Source organism: Lathamus discolor, chromosome 1 (genome assembly GCF_037157495.1).
Source record: "Lathamus discolor isolate bLatDis1 chromosome 1, bLatDis1.hap1, whole genome shotgun sequence".
Classification (NCBI taxonomy): domain Eukaryota; kingdom Metazoa; phylum Chordata; class Aves; order Psittaciformes; family Psittacidae; genus Lathamus; species Lathamus discolor.
The window spans coordinates 94,094,631-94,110,838 of record NC_088884.1 but is presented as its reverse complement, the minus strand read 5'-3'; the positions used below and the strand labels follow the sequence as shown (position 1 = coordinate 94,110,838).

The following is a 16,208-nucleotide window of genomic DNA, read 5'->3' as shown; positions in this document are numbered from 1 at the left end:
GTGTAATAATGTTCGTATGTGGACAACAAACAGGGAAATAAAAAAACAGCTATCTGCAAGGAGAAAACAATTTAGAAACAGGTTCAAGAAGGAAATCAAGACAATCGTGGTCAAACATAGCTATTTATTTTCTCTTATAAACAGCCTTCAGCTTGAAAAAAAGCTAGAATTTAAATATTCTGTCCCATCACATACAACAATCTGTATACAATATTTACAACTCTCAAATAAACATGGCGCAGATTTTCAGACATTCAACTTTTTTCCTTTGTAATTAAAAGCTGTTCTTATTTAAAACTAAAGTATTGATCAGTGACTACCAGCGGAAGCGGTATTGGCACAGTTAGCTCACAGTAAGGGTTCTCATCTTGCACTCTATAATTTACAACACATTTTATCCCATCTATTTCAGGATTCTAAAGGAGGACAAAAGGTTAGTGTTGCTTTCATCATCTCCAATTTCTTTTTTGCCTTCAAAAACAGCCTTTTATTGAAACCTCAATTCACTTTATTGCCTTCTCCTCTCGTGCATGGCACATCAAGGCATGTGCCTCTAGGTACTAAGTAACACCACCACAGTGTAGCCAAGTAGTACCACAAGCCTGGAAATAAATGTTTCCTCAGCAACACATCTCTGGAAAATGTTCCAAGTTGCAAATGTACAAAAATAATGAGTATAGTTTAGTGGCTATAAAAATTAATTTCCCCTAAAAATACAATACTCTATGAACACTTTAGGGAGTTGGAAAGCAGGAAAATCAAAAGATTTAACACTTAAAATAACCAATATTAGTCTCATCCTAGAAGAGAAGATATCCAGGGAATGATGAGGGCATCCATAAAACTGCTAGTGGTTTTAATAGTGCAGCCTGGAAAAAAACAACTGGTATCAACAGTGACGGAAACTGGACCTGTCGTAATAGGGAATCTTTTAGTGAAAGGAAAGCAAGGAGCCTGTGTTCGAGCCACAGCTTTTTAATAGCCCAATGGAAAGGAGGTGGTTTATATACAGTAACAGAGCACTCCAGTAGGTAGGAAGGGTGAGAGGGCAGTGAGAGAAGGAACAACTATCCAAAAGGGATGTGTTTAGAGTGAAACTGTGTCTGGTGGTTCCAGATAAAGGGAAGGTGATAAATCCAGAAGGTAAGTAATGTCCATAGCAGCAAATAGGTATCCTTACCTGTTACATGCATGTCAGGGAGACTGGGAGAGTATTCAGTTCCTAAATACTGAGTAAGGAGAGTGCTCCTCTCTAGCGTAAAGTAAAAGCAAAAGTCCAAAGCTCTACATTGCATAGTAAGCAGTAAAAGAAATTTGATACTTGCAGATGGGCCACCTGCCCATGGAAACCTGTTTTCTCCCTTTCTCTAGCATTTAGCTACCTGCAATGGCAGAACATGGCAGGTTTATTTTCTATGTGCATGATTAACTTGAATCCCTGCCTTGAGTTTGAAAGACTAGAACGTGACATATCCACACCACCGCAGCAGTGCCACCACTGGCAGCAGTGGCTCAACTTGACCCGCTTGGCAGCGCCTTCCCCATCCCATCTCGAGGTAGATGAACCTCCTGAAGTTACCACTAAAGTCACTGATCTGCTCCAAGATGCCGGTGGCTGGAAACCACCACAAACCATAGGATTTAAGGACCCGCTTACACAGGAAGGCCTTCAGGCAGCACTGGCAGCCCAGCCTGGCTCAACCCCACGAGCACCTTCCAATCCCAGTGACAGCAAAGCTCAGTTTTAGTTTCATGACACCACAGTCCGCTTTAACATGGCCTGGAGCAGCGCGGGGTTTGTTCAGGATTCATTTCTCTGGGGTTTATTTTGGAGGCGAGAGGGTGCTCTCTCCTTTCCCCCCCAATAAATGCACTATTTTATCAACACATTCACTCCACCCAGACTCCATCTGTACATCATGGCAACTTCTGTTTAGCATTTCAATGTGCCCTTGCTTCAAGAGTGTAAACATGCATCAGCTTCTGGTCCCACACCTTTCTGAAGCAAAAAGCTGCAAATATAAACAGCACAGGGATACTAAATCCCAAATGCTGCATACATGTCTTCAATATTGTTCTTTTCAAGTGTTGTTGTATAATTAAACAATGTGTTCATACAGCTGTCAGGCAAATCATGATCTCCAAGCTTTTATTACAGTCCTAGGAACTACTCTGTAACAGGGTTTTCTACTGCCAGATACTAAATCCAAATAACACACTATCCACATGAGACTCATGTTTTGCATAAGAAATTCTACTTCTGACTGGCTGAACTGCACCAGATGCCTCTAAATTTCTAGAACTGGCTATTTAAAAGAGAAAAAAAAAACACTTTCCAGAGCAGAAGTATGCCAAAAATGAGAGCTACTGCACTGGTATCACTCCAAGCAAATCCTAACGCTTCTAAGTATTTTTCTTCTGAGTTTCTTGCTGGGACATGACACCAAACCAATGAGACAGCTTGACAGCTTCAAATCTAATGGAGGTTATCTCCTGTTTAGCACCTTGGAGCAGGCTTCTGCCATTCCCCTGTGCCTTGCTGTGACAACTTGAGCTCTAGCATGGGTCAGAAGGCTCCCCTCAAGTATTATCAGCACAGGGAACATGCACACATAGCCTCTCCAGCAGCACTGACTCAACTCAAAGTAGTTTTCATAGGAAAATTTACAGGACTTTTTAATATCAAACTGCATCTGCAGCACTCTTCATGCCTCTGTAGCATGTTAACACACAAGCAGTGATTCTAGTCTCCCAAGTACATGTTTATTAGTGTGCTTAGATGTTCGTCAGAGGGCCGTACTCATGGCCACTTGCATATTTCGCAGGCTGCTGCACAGTACTTTCCCCTTTATTCAGCATTTTCAGTCAAGCAAAGGTGTACAAAATGTAAGCTCAACTTCTCTCACATGCTAACTGTGGCTTCACCTGTAAAGTTTAGAGGTTCAAGGTCAGTCAAGCATATGCCAGTCAGTTAAGGTCTCTGAAGTCTAAAACTGGTGTTTTGTGTAGTCACAATCTAGCAAAAGCCTGGCACCATTAACCACCACCTCACGTACTCTGGCAACCACCAGTACTACTGGAGAGCACACTGAAGAACCTAGCACAGATTTCTCTGAATCCAAAACACAACGGCTTTGACGATACATAAATGAACAAGAGTTACTCATACGGGCTTCTGCAGTGGGAAACCCGACTGATGATAGAGCTCCAGCACAAATCCCCAAGTCACTGCCTGCGGATCATTCCAGAGGTCAACTTCTCCCAGGCCATTCCCGTATCTGGTTTGAGAAAACATAAGGCTGGAGAGGCAAAGACATGAACCAAGTGGGGGAAGGCCACATTTTGCTTTGGTTTTCTCAGAACCAGAAGATGCACTTACCAAATGACAGAGCACTGACAATTCACCAGTACATTCCTATTACTTTTCCCAACTGCTGCTCTTCCTTGGAGATGGGCTGCAATTTCAAGTGGAGGAGAACACCATCATGCCAATGTAAATCCAAAGTGGTCCACGGAATTGTATTTCCTCCAAGATACATCTCCTACCACAGAAAACACTGGCCACCAGAGCTCCTCCATGGAGCTTTTTATTCTTAACTTACAGGTTTTTATTCTTAACAAGGCTTTTTATTCTTAACTTAGAAACATTATTTCACTAATTATTTTTCAAGCCATATCTTTCTTACTGTTACCCCAGTGCACTTTTTTTTAATAGTAACTATTTTTCCTAACCATATCTGTGCAAACTAACTGTTCATTTGGCAAATGTGAGGAAACTTCACTAAAGTGACAGACCCCAGTGGATGCTTCCCTGTTAAAAAAATAAAAGCAACTATGAAAAGCCCAAAGCAATGGCAACAGACATGTAACTACTTGCTAATTAGCACAAGCTGTCATTTTGACACACCTTCATCACTCTGCTTTAGCAACCAGAACTCCACCATTGCTTTTCTTTATAAGAAATATCTACTTTTGAAAAATTTTATATTAATCTCTAAAAAAATAAGACAGATATTTGTATTAAAAGCTGGAGATCACTGATTTCAGCAAGTTATGGCTTTTTTTTTTTTTTTAGTGTAAGCATATAGGTTTTTTTTTTCCTAAAACAAGTAAGTGTCCTGGGTGTTAGTTTGTATTTTCTGTTTCCAGCAATGTTCAGTATTGTATGTGCTTTGCACCTCAGAAGTGAGTCTGCCAAGGCACTTAGAGAATGTAAGCAAGTCTTTTAGGGACTTCATAAGAATGGGCTACCACTGACACAATACAGAACCCATCCACCAGCAGAGTCAATCCCCTAACCAAGCACATTTCCTTTACAAACACTCAGCACCCGCTAAAATTCCACAATGAATAATAATGATGAAAAATAAGATTTTTTTTAAAAAAGCTATTTACCACGTGTCACTAACAGAGAAAAGATTTCCCCTAATAAAAGCACAGAAAGTGGATTTGGCTGTTTGAAGTAACAGCTCAGGGGATTGTTTTGTTTTTTTTTAAAAAACAAATGAACAAAAACCAAATACCACACGCTTGCTTAAAGAAACAACTGACTTCAAGAAATCCTTTTTCTTTTTATCTGTCCTTAGAGGTGAGTTTTTCAATCAGTTCTTGAAGAGGTGCAAGTTCTCTTCTATCAATAAGGTTGAACTCCTGCAACAAGGATGAGGAGAAAGACAGGGTTTTATACGTACAGCTCTAGTGAGAAGTCTTATGCAGACAGGAGTTATTTGGTAGGAGGGTTTCAGAGTCCAGGCTTCACCACTGCAGTATTTTCTGCCCACCTGAATAGCACTGCTTAACTGCCTGAAGCTTTTTTTTCCCCACTTAAAGGAAGGAAATTTAAGAAGATGTTCTTTTAAAGCGAGAGGGGAAAAAAGGGAGAGGGGAAAAAAGGGAGAGGGGAAAAAAGGGAGAGGGGAAAAAGTAGCTTTGAAGCTTTGTAACTTTTCAATCTGGCTTCTGATGCCATCCTCCCTCTTTTGTTAGGAATTCCTGTTCTACTGTATCATTTGATAGGGAACACTTTTCGGTACTCAGTTTTATAGGAAACTGAGAACTTTTACATTCCTTGAAAGCTTCTACCAGAAAATACACATAAACATAGGATAAGACACTAGCTTAGGGTCCTGGAGGTATTGATTCTCCTATGAACACACCAGCTGTTACAAAACTGAAGGGGCATTACTTTGGAACATCACTTTTTCCACAATATACCTGTAACCATAATGCTCCTGCCACACATACCTGAACAAAAAATATAAAGTGCTTGAAAGAAGTGTTGAGGTGTGCCTCTTCTTGTAGCTGGATCACTGGATCAAAGTGCTGGTGATAAATGTGAGCATAAACTCTGAAGAGCCGCTTTAAAATTGTCTTTGCCACTGACATGAAATTCTTTGGGAATGGTACACCTAAAAGTAAGAAAACGATGCCTTATTTTTCAATGCCCATGCCATGGTCATGTCTTTTGAAAGCCACTATAACCCAACCCTATGTCTTGCACAAGAAGGGCTGTTCTGTTTCACTCAGCAATTAATCTGTAAATCACACCATGTACTTGGGCTGAAGCACAGCCACAAGCTCATTGAAAGACCGCAGGGGAGGTTTCCCTCCCTTCAGCAGACCAGTAACTCCTGAACTTTTACCAAGACAAATCTGACTATGTTTCTACACTGAAGCCTCCTCACTTCAGCTTCCAGCTATTAAACCTTGTTATGCCTCAGCTGAGTTCCCTGAAGAGCCTTCTCTGAGAGAGAATCTTCCTCCCATTCTGGCAGGATTCAGATACCCAGACAAAGGGTAATGTGCCTGTAGGTGCCCTCCAAGCATCTACCTGGCCTCTGAGTTCCAATGCTGAAAAAGGGAAGCCTCCTGCAGGCTCTCAGCGTCATCAGTGGCCCTGTGCATGTGTCCAAGATACCACAGGGTATATACTCCAAGGAACACCAGATACCTTTGAGTGGGTAACTGAAATCACCTTTGGTATCACCCACTGAGTTTTAACACTTCTCTTGGCTGAACTGGAATTGGAAATAGGTTCTCTTCCACCTGTCTTGTGCCCAGCAAAAGAGTCCCATTTCCACCCTGCTCATCACCATCCCTTAGCCAGAGGCTACTGAATGCTTTCATAACTAAGTACTCTGAAACATGCTTTTTTCAGTCATTTCTATGAAAAGGACCCAACAGCAGATCTTTGTCAGGGCACAAGTTTTATTAAAATTGGTTAGGAAACAGCAACCAGCTCCTGGGAGCAATAATCTCTTTAGCTGACACATCCACAGGCTAAAAAAGATATGTATCAACCATCTAAAAAGATTAAACCTGTCTAGCTTCTCATCAGGGAGCAGTTTCCCCAGTCAGCTCAGTTCTTCTGCAGTCTTTCCAACTGCTGAAGTCCTGTCTGAAGGCCAGAGGCCCAAGCTGGTGCTTTATGCCAATCATTATCCCACGAACACTTTAAAACCCTAGCAGTAAAATTTTCATACTCCTACTTAAGCTTACCCTGCTTACATTGACATTACATTTCCTTCACTGGCTGCTGCATCACATGGGAAGTTCATATTTAGTTGGTTACCCACTGTTGGCCTTTAAGTCTCTTCCTGAATTGCGACCTTGCAGAAAATTATCTTTTTAAAGCCTTCTCTGCTTATCTGCTTAACTATAAGTACAAACAATTGCCCCTTGATCATGACAAGTGACCCCGTTTTCCTGAAGAGTCTTACTGACAATGTGTCAAATGCTTCAGAAACTCTCCACAAAATAAAAGCAGTTAAGAGATCTCTGTTCCTTTTTCCACAATGATCATAAGCCTAAGAGTAATGGTGCACTGGAAACCTGCCAGTTAGGAGCTTTAGAACAGTCCTTCACGCCTCTAGAAGCAGGGTTTCATTCTTGTTATTGTTTCCAAACTGGTGGCAGATCATTATTTTCCTCCTGCTTTTCTGAAAGAAACCTCTTAAAAACGTACATCTTTCATTTTCACTTGAAAAGAAAATAAATCATTAAGATCAAAGAAGTAATTCAGCTTCTTTGGAAGTAAAGCCTAGAAGTTCTTCCTGAGGACCAAACATCTTACCTGCATCAAAAAGCTGCTAGTTTGTACCAATTACTGCTTATGTAGTTATTGCTAAGGTAAAAACCTACCATTCAAAATGTAAAAACAATAGATTTGATTAACAGCATTATTAAATGGAAACAGTACTTCCCACATTGAGAACTGTTATAGTTAATAACATATTATGAACGTAAGTATTAACACATGGTTGAGAGTTCATGTACTACTACATCAATTTTATCCTTAGTGATACAAGTGCTTTTATATATGTAATGTAAATTTTTAAACTTGCTCTACTTGTCAGTCATTTAGGAGATCTTTCAATGTTGTAAGACTTGAATAATCCTGTACAACTGTAATCCAAACACATCGTTCAATTTTACTTATTTACCTTACCTATTTTAGAAGGAAATAGTGTTTCATCATCCAGCTGATCCTGGACCCAAGTCATCAGGTAATCAATGTACTTTGGTGCAGAGCACTTAATTGGTTTCTTTATGTTGGTCCCATCTGCCCAGTGGTACTCATATCTGGGTTGGGTCAACAACAACAAGGTATTTCTTAACACATGTGAATCATGCACATGAAGCCTGGAAGGCTGCTCTCCCTGCTCCTCATTACCCCCCGCCCTCCCAGAGCCCTTCCTTGAAACTACAGTCCAGGTGCTCCCAAGTCATCTGCAGCTGCTCTGTGCCCCACCTCCCCACTGTAATCCTGCCTCAGCCAGATCTCTTTACAGTCTGTGAAGGCCTTCTTTTACAGCACAATTCATTCACCCTTGGGTGCAAATCTCCTGCCAATATGCATATGACAGCCTGAAGTCAAACCTGCATTCCTGTATGCCGAAAGGTGCTGTATGAGTAGGTTTCCAAGTCCTGAATGGCCAATAGCTACTTAGTCTTTTTTAAAGCTTCCCCTCCTCCAAGAGTCTAGAGAAGAGGAGGCTCAGTGTGGACTTTATTACTCTCTACAACTGCATGAAAGGAGGTTGCAGTTTGGGGGTCAGTCTCTTCTCCCAGGTAGCAAGCGATAGGTAATAGCCTCACGCTGCGCCGGGGAGGTTTAGACTGAATAGCAGGAAAATTTTCTTCACAGAGAGGATAATCAGGTATCGGAACAGGCTGCCCAGGGAAGTGGTGGAATCACTGTCCCTGCAAGTGTTCAACAACTGTGTAGATGAGTCCCTCAGTGATATGGTTCAGTGGTGGTCTTGGCAGTCCTGAGGGAATGGTCGGATTTGATGATCTTCAAGGTCTTTTCCAACCTACTTGATTATATGACTCTAAGAATAAACCATTACAGTCTGTTGAAGTGAAACATCCACTAGTTACATGAGATTCTCACACATATAAAAGCTCAGCTCCAGGGCTCAAATTGGTCAAGGCACCCCACTGATTTCCAGTGTGAAACTTCACCCACTCCCTAGCACTGAGCTTCTCTTCACCTCCACCGGCAGAGAAGAATTGCAAAGTAAGTGGCAATGCCCAACCAGCCAGACACATTACACTCCTAAAATTTACCTAATTTCTATATATTTCAAAATATTCTTACAGATTTTTTTCATAACTAAAGGCCAAGCTACATCAGTTCTTGCAGAGATCTCAAATTATGTTTGTATTAGAGACAGGGAAGAGATTCAGAGGTAGGTTAATATCTAGGAATACTCTTGCACAGCTGGAAGATGGTGTAAAATGCCTTTTAGCTAACAGTTAGAAAAAAGCTTCTAGTCTAACCAGCCCTCCTTAAGAAAGGTTCACATTTGAAGATCTTTTGCAGATTCTTCTGAACCATGCAGCAAACCAAACTTCAGAAGAATCTCAGTAACTGGAATCTCAGTTTCAAGTTACACCACTGGCCCACTTGATGGTTGCAGGCCAGTAACTGATTTGTAGATTAATTCTTCCATCTGTAGATAAGCTGATATCACCCCTTCACAAACCACTGACGTGACTCTGGAACAGTCAAACATGTGCTCTCTTTACCCTTTTCCATCCACAGAGCTAGTAATGTTCACATCTCATGCTCTATTTGATTGTTAGGACAGTCGTAGCACACCACAATGTCTGGGCTGCAACCACCTTCCCAGTTATTACTGTGTGGACACTGCAGAAGGTGTTCTATTTTAAAGATAACACACCTCATTTTATGCAAAGCCTCACCCTACTTGATAAATCTGGCTCCTGGTTTTGCTTAATAAATTCAGTTTTGTCAGAACAGGACCTGGGAGAACATTGTCACAATAAACAGTTTTACAAGTGATCACGAGCACACTACTCACAACAGTGTAAAAAGGTCCCATTTTTCTAACAGCAACAAATCAGAGGCTCTGGAAACATTTTCACATTGCATCTCAAACACATGCAGAATTTCCACAGACATTAAGCAGACCACAACATGTCTGGATTTCTGAAAAGTCAGTATTTCTCACTACCCAGCACTACCTAATACTGAGTGGTATTAACATAGGACAGGCATCAACACTCAGCTGAGGTGCCAGTTTCGGCCTGGAGACAAAAGACAACAAATGAAACTGGACACTAAAAATCTCATCCAAATAACACATATCCCTAAGAAGCCACCTTCTCTCCCCACCCCGCAATACTATGGCTTAACTCTCTATATTTTAGAGGAAGAAATGCCAGAGAAGGACCCTTTAAGAAGCTCTAAAGTAAAAAAAAAAAAAAAAAAAAGAAATTAAAAAAAAAACCATACAAAGAGAAATATTTCCCCCAGGTTAGAATCATCTGAACTGCTACAGGAAATGAAGGGTAAAAATTACATTTCTAGCTCAAGCTTGTGATCAGATGCCTACAGTTCTGGTGATAGAAATTAATGAACTTTATCGCGATAGGCAGCTTCCCTACAGAAAATACATTTTTAGAAACCTCTTACAGCTCAGTAAGAGGTTCTTAAGAACAATCAAAACACTGTGTCAAGGACAGAGAAAAAAAAACACAGTTCACTCCAGCAAGTGCAGGGGAAAAGCTAAGAAATCCCAATGACTCTGGTGGAATTCTCTCATGCTAACAAACAAGTTATTTGCCATCTATAAACAGAAAACCCAACTGTGCTTCTCAAACTAGAAAATATCCCTGTATATAAACCAGCACAGGACCAGTACCTCCACCACAGAGCCCCAGTTTTGACATCCAGTTTTGCAAAATGCAGTAGCCACATCCCTCCTTTGGGCTCTTACTGAACACTTGTAACTAGGGAGGAAAATAAAGAAAATCCCCATCACCCAATGCTGGCTAATAAACAAAATACTTCTATGCAGGTTCTTAACTTATCATCATGCCTGCTGCACTGATGGTGATCCTGCAACTGACATAAGAATAGCACAAACCAAAAAGGTTCCAAAAAACAACTAGGTTTGCTTGGGTAAGACATGGTTGTTCTTTACTGAAGTGAAAAGAATGAACCATTACCCTGAATAATCATGTTTTGGGACAAATTAAACCAACACTTTATTCAAATTGTTAGACAAGGAGCTGTACAGCAGGAGAGGGAGAGCTGTTCTTGATCTTTATGTCAATCCTGAACTAACTCAATGTCCTGCCCCCTGATAAAATCTAAGTCAGCACTCCTTACAACAGTCAAGTCCATCTGAAAGGGGTTTTGAACACAAAACACCAGCACCCAGCAATGGATACAGGAACATTACACTTCCACCCTGTTACCCTCTCACTTCAGACATCTGGTTTAACTTCTCCATAGACTGCTACGAGTTTGTCAGTTGTACTTTGAAAATTGTGACTGAGCCACAACTTTGAACAGTTATGTCTGAATGCACCAGCACCTTACAACCCTTTCTGAAGACATCAGCCACAAATACTTCCCCAATGGAATACAAAAATCAGACTTTACAGCCACAGAATGCTTGCTGTTTTGGTTCTCCTCAGCTACTCATGCTGTGGCTGCCTAATCTGTTTCAAACAACCCCATTTAAATTGTTTCAGCTAACTCACACCCTTTCTCAGAAAGAGGTGAAAATAGAGCCATGGATGTGAGCAGACAGCAACCTTCAGCCTAGAAGCACTAATAAGTACCTAAGGCTCAATGCCTCTTCAATGAACATAGATTGAGCCAGAAGAGAACAGGACACAGGTGTAAGTACCAGAAGAAAAACCCCATACATCTCAGTGTTTTCATGCTGACAGGTTCTCAAGTAGTACTTCCCTGAAAACACTGTTTTAAGCAAAAGTAAGCCACACTCACTCCAACTAAAGAACGAGATCACCTAATAAAAATCTTGTCAGAATACATCTTCAAGCATCAAGCATCTCTTTTCTACCCTGCTTCATAACTATTTGAGTAGGTCATATATTTCTGGCAATAGTTATCAGTCTCTTTGGAGAGAAATTCTTTAGCCTGGCAACCAGAAAGCTAAACCTTTAATAATTAATCTCCACCCCCAAACAACTGCTTCTCAGCAGGCAAACAATAAATCAAAGAAATATTTTCATGCTCTTATCTAACCATTAAGGAGTGCGCTCTGCACACCAAAGCACAAAGCAGACAATAGGCTACAGTATTGCACAAGTTCTTTGCATACTGGTGAACTTGATCTCCTTTCGTACTTTACTCCTTCCCATGCTGCAGCAGCAGGTCTGCCTGCCCGCACTGGTTTGGCATTTGACATCATCCGTTTTTAGTTCAGGATCGTAGTGCCAAAGCCCTTCCTGATCCATCAAGCTGTTTCCAACTAGAAGACCTCCTGCCCTCTCCATCTTGCCTTCCCAGCAGCAGCCTTGGTCCATCCTCAGCTCTCCACCAGCAATTCCTGGCTTCACACAGTAACAGGAGGAGGAAGTGGAGGAGAGGACTTGGTTTTGCTTTTGTTTATTTAAAGGGAAGCAGCGCCCTCCCCTGCCACTCACTGAGAAATGCAGGTATTTTCCTCTGGAAGATACTTAAGCAGCTGGAGAGCAAGAAAAAACAGACATGTTGGACGTCTGTACAAAAGCATAAGCAAGAATCAAAGAAGTGAAACCTCACTGAGGAACAGGGTAGGGGATTCTTATCCAGACTACTAAAAATCCATAGCCAATTTATTTCTACAATACCTACTCAAACATCTAAAGGAAATATTTCGGTAATCCCCAAGTGAATGTTTGCCAATAAAAACTTCAGATCTTAAATTAAAAAGCTCTCATTAACATTTCAGTAAAAAATAAAAGGAAAAAAAATAGCTTGATAATGAGTTTACTTTCCAGGACTAAGAAAAACAAACAAAAAAAAAAAACCCTAGCCTAAAACACCCCACCTTTTCATTCCCCATTCCCTTAAAGGTTCCAATTTCTCATCCCTTCAGGGGTAACAGGAATCACAGAATCACAGACTGGTTTGGGTTGGAAAGGACCTCAAGATCATCCAGTTCCAGCCCCTGCCATGGGCAGGGACACCTTCCACTAGACCAGGTTGCTCAAAGCCATGTCCAACCTGGCCTTGAACACTGCAAGGGATAGGGCAATCTGTTCCATTGCCTCACCACCCTCACAATAAAGAACTTCTTTCCTACATATAACTCGAACTCCTGTTTAAGTTCAAACCCATTCCCCCTTGCCCTATCATTACAGTCCCTAATGAAGAGTCCCTCTCCAGCATCTTTGTAGGCCCCCTTCAGATACTGGAAGGCTGCTCTGAGGTCTCCACACAGCCTTCTTTTCTCCAGGCAAACTTTCTCAGCCTGTCTTCATACAGGAGGTGCTCCAGCCCCCTTATCCTCATGGCCCTCTTCTGGACTTGCTCCAACAGTTCCGTGTCCTTCTTACGTTGGGGACACCAGAACTGTATACAGTACTCCAAGAGGACACCCTTTCCACCCACAGAAATTACCTTATCTCTGGCACTTGGCTGAGGTAGTATCAAGTTCTCAAATGCAAGAATCATCAAAAAAATTGCATTTTCTCAACAACACACGAAAAAAGACCTTACTTTGGGCCAGCAGACATCACGGGGCAGCTCTCCTCCGTGCAGAAGTCCGTAATGGTTCCGTACAGCATATTGATCTGGTTGAAGAAGTCGACAGCTGCAAAAGCATTTAAACCATCAGTTAACAATCTGCACTTTAACAGCAACATAAGCTTCCTGCAGCCTTAACAACACACATTGCTCAGAGGGTCCTGGAATGCTTTTTGTGAAAAAACTTCACTGTTATCACTTTTTAAGAAGTATCATAAAGGAGATGCAGAATGCAACCACCAATGTCCTACACCACCCTCCAGCAATGACTACTCAATTGTTCACTGCTGCAAAATCTTCCTTTAAAAGAAGAAAAGGCAAAGAGAAAGCAGAGTTATTTCCTTTTCTGAAAGCTTGGTGCAGTTTATTAGAATCCCAAATTCTACTGGCTAGTCTGGAATAAAACCGAGACTTTCAGTGTAAACTTTCCAGCAAAAGAGAGCTCATTAGGTGACACTGACTTCCCTCAGGCTTTGTATTCCAAGAGACTGTCTTTTCAAAGAATGTTTCATAGAATCACAGACTTGTTTGGAGTGGAAGGGACCTTAAAGCTTATCCAGTTCCAAATGCCTGCCACGGGCAGTGACACCTTCCATGAGACAAGGTAGCTCCAAAGCCCTGTACAACCTGGCCTTGAACACTGCCAGGGATGGAGCAGCCACAGCTTCTTCGGGCACCCTGTGCCAGGGCCTCAGCACCCTCACAGGGAAGAACTTCTTCCTCGTGTCTAATCTAAATCTACCCCCTCTTAGTTATGGTATGGTCAAACACTACATGTATGGGAGGTCTTCTGGGGGAAGGGTTGGTTATTGCTTCAGTTTTGGTACATGTTTGAGAAAGCAGTTCTCTTAGCCAAAACTTTGTTTTTAAATGGTCTACACTTGAATTCCCAAAAGACTAAAACTTATCACATCTAGATATTTCCATAGTTCTTACTACTTTAAAGGGGTGCTTGATTACTTGGTACTCATTGAAAGCAAGGCTCTTCTTCAGTAGCTTAACAGCAGGCCCTGCTTTTCAGAACTGCGGACATTGTAATAATTTATAAATGCACTTTGTCTCCCCTCAGTTAATGTCCCCTGCCCTTGCATCTGTTGGGGAGTACAGCATGTTACCGTAGCATCAATATATAAGTTTGTTTTTTCCAAAATGTCTTTCAGGCAATGGAAATTGTAAATTCTGCTTTAGGATGAACCCATGTAATACAAGCTTACAGGAACCCAAGACTTGTGGGACTAGTTTAGGTGTCCTTATGCATCCTTTCTGATGCAAGGATGATACTCGGCAATCATATAAAAACCCAAATCAAGTGTGGTGGAGCTCCACTCCTATTTAACCACAGTGCTTTGCAAATTCAACTGACACAGCCTTACCCTGAAAGGAACCATGTATAACATAAAGATTTAATGCCCCAGTGCCCAGTCCAGGCTACATCGCTTCTGCTACTGAAAGTACTGTGCCTGTGTACCCAAATTTGTGTTCCTTGCTTAACTCTGTTACAGAGACATACAGATTTGCTGTAGTGAGATGGAAACTGACATCCCGAATGTAAGCACTAGCAGATACCAGGTACTGTGAAAGAAACTGATGGCTGAAGGAAAGCAAGTGCTGCATACTGCAGCTCCTTAAACTTCAAAGATTCCATGAACGTCATGGTAGCAAGTTACAGCTACTGTCCAGTAGATGAAAGATACGAGCTACAACTGTGTCATGCAACTTCCCAGGTATTAAAAAAGGGAAGCAAATAAAAACTGGTATGGCATGCTCCTAGCACAGCTCATCTCTAGCAACAAAATCTGGGTGGTTTTTCTTCCCCCAGCACAGCTAAAGCAGAAAACAGCAAAACAACATTGGGAAAGGTAGATAGCAGTCATAGAGGCCCAGGAGGACTCCTACAGCTTGTTTGTGCAGAGGGAGGAGGCAGTTAACACCACCGAAGACAGGAAAAAGTGGTTATAGACAGCCCTTGTTCCTTATGTGTACGCAAGAACTGTTAATTAATTTTCCATTCCCTACTCCCAGTGGAAACCACAGACCAGTGTTTGCTTCAGGCAAGCATGTTCCCAAAACCCACACAGACGTCCACAAGATGACTGATTGTTGCAAATCCCACACTCCAAGTCTCAAAAGGCCAGGAGACACACCACCCATTCACCACCAACAGACAGCAGTTTGCAACAACCAAGAAAAACCAAGAACCTCCTTTCCAGCATGTGTAAAGCTGTACAGTGTCTCTGCCTATTTTAATTTCTTCTTTTTACCCATTGCTCTGAAGTTTTGAGGGCTTAGACCATTTTTTCCAAGTGCTTTTCTACTGGAAAAAGTACACACTGCCTGGTGTTCAATTATAAAGATATGGGCAGGATGTACTTACTGAATTAATTTTTTGGTATTTTCAAATCAAGGAGATTTCAAATCAAACTCAAACCAAGCTGATTATAGACTTTTTACCTTTATATTTTTTAAACTTATTTCAAAAATCTACACATACACCAACTCGCTGCCAGAAAACATAGGTAAGGCTGAGTTGAGCAAGAAGCAGAAGAGCAGAGCCATGCTTTCCTGTGCTTTCACTATTGAAGATGTCAAACCCAACGACATTAAGTCCCACATTTTATTTCCTTATTAGATATCTCAATCAACAGAAGGGGCTCACTGCTACCATTAGCTGGTACTAGGTGTGGTAGAGGGATGCTGTAAATGAAGGGAGAATGTAATCAGTTAATCACTTGTAAACAAAACAAAACACCACACCAACAACATTAGAACTCTGCTGCAAGAAGGCACGACCAAGGACCATTTCATTACAGAATGCAGCTGTTAACCAAAGGCAGCTCCCACTCTTTTTGTCATCCAGTTCATTTAGCAGTTAAGCCATTTGGGAAGGGAAAAATGCGACTGCCACAGACAGAGAAGAAGAGACAGGCAGGGAGTGAAGAAAGCACCAAACGGGAAGGATGCCAGCAATATCAGAAGCCTCTTTAAGTAATGTTTACTCAGAAAAATGGGATGGCTTTTTTTTTTCTGGACAGTTTTGCAATGCCATATGAATAGACTTTCGTAAAGAATGGTGTCAGCAATTTCATCATTCCCTGTTAGCAGTGGCAGGTCATATACCAGAGCACTGTGTGGCTCATTCGGAACTGAAGGTTGAAATCAGTATGACAGTTTCACTTCCTGAACATGTCAAAGA

At 41.5% G+C, this 16,208-nt stretch overlaps 1 protein-coding gene across 2 annotated transcripts in view; it reads right to left on the bottom strand.

Moving 5' to 3' along the window:
• Positions 1-104: 104 nt before the first annotated feature.
• Positions 105-16,208, bottom strand: part of MOB1B (MOB kinase activator 1B) — a 38,795-nt gene continuing 22,691 nt past the window's right edge. For both annotated transcript variants that reach the window (XM_065687090.1, XM_065687099.1), the window contains exons 3-6: positions 12,989-13,082; positions 7,448-7,581; positions 5,245-5,408; positions 105-4,650 (exon numbers count right to left, since the gene is read on the bottom strand). In XM_065687090.1, the coding sequence (XP_065543162.1) occupies positions 4,573-4,650; positions 5,245-5,408; positions 7,448-7,581; positions 12,989-13,082 (470 nt within the window). In that variant the 3' untranslated portion in view covers positions 105-4,572. The remainder of the gene's footprint in view (positions 4,651-5,244; positions 5,409-7,447; positions 7,582-12,988; positions 13,083-16,208) is intronic.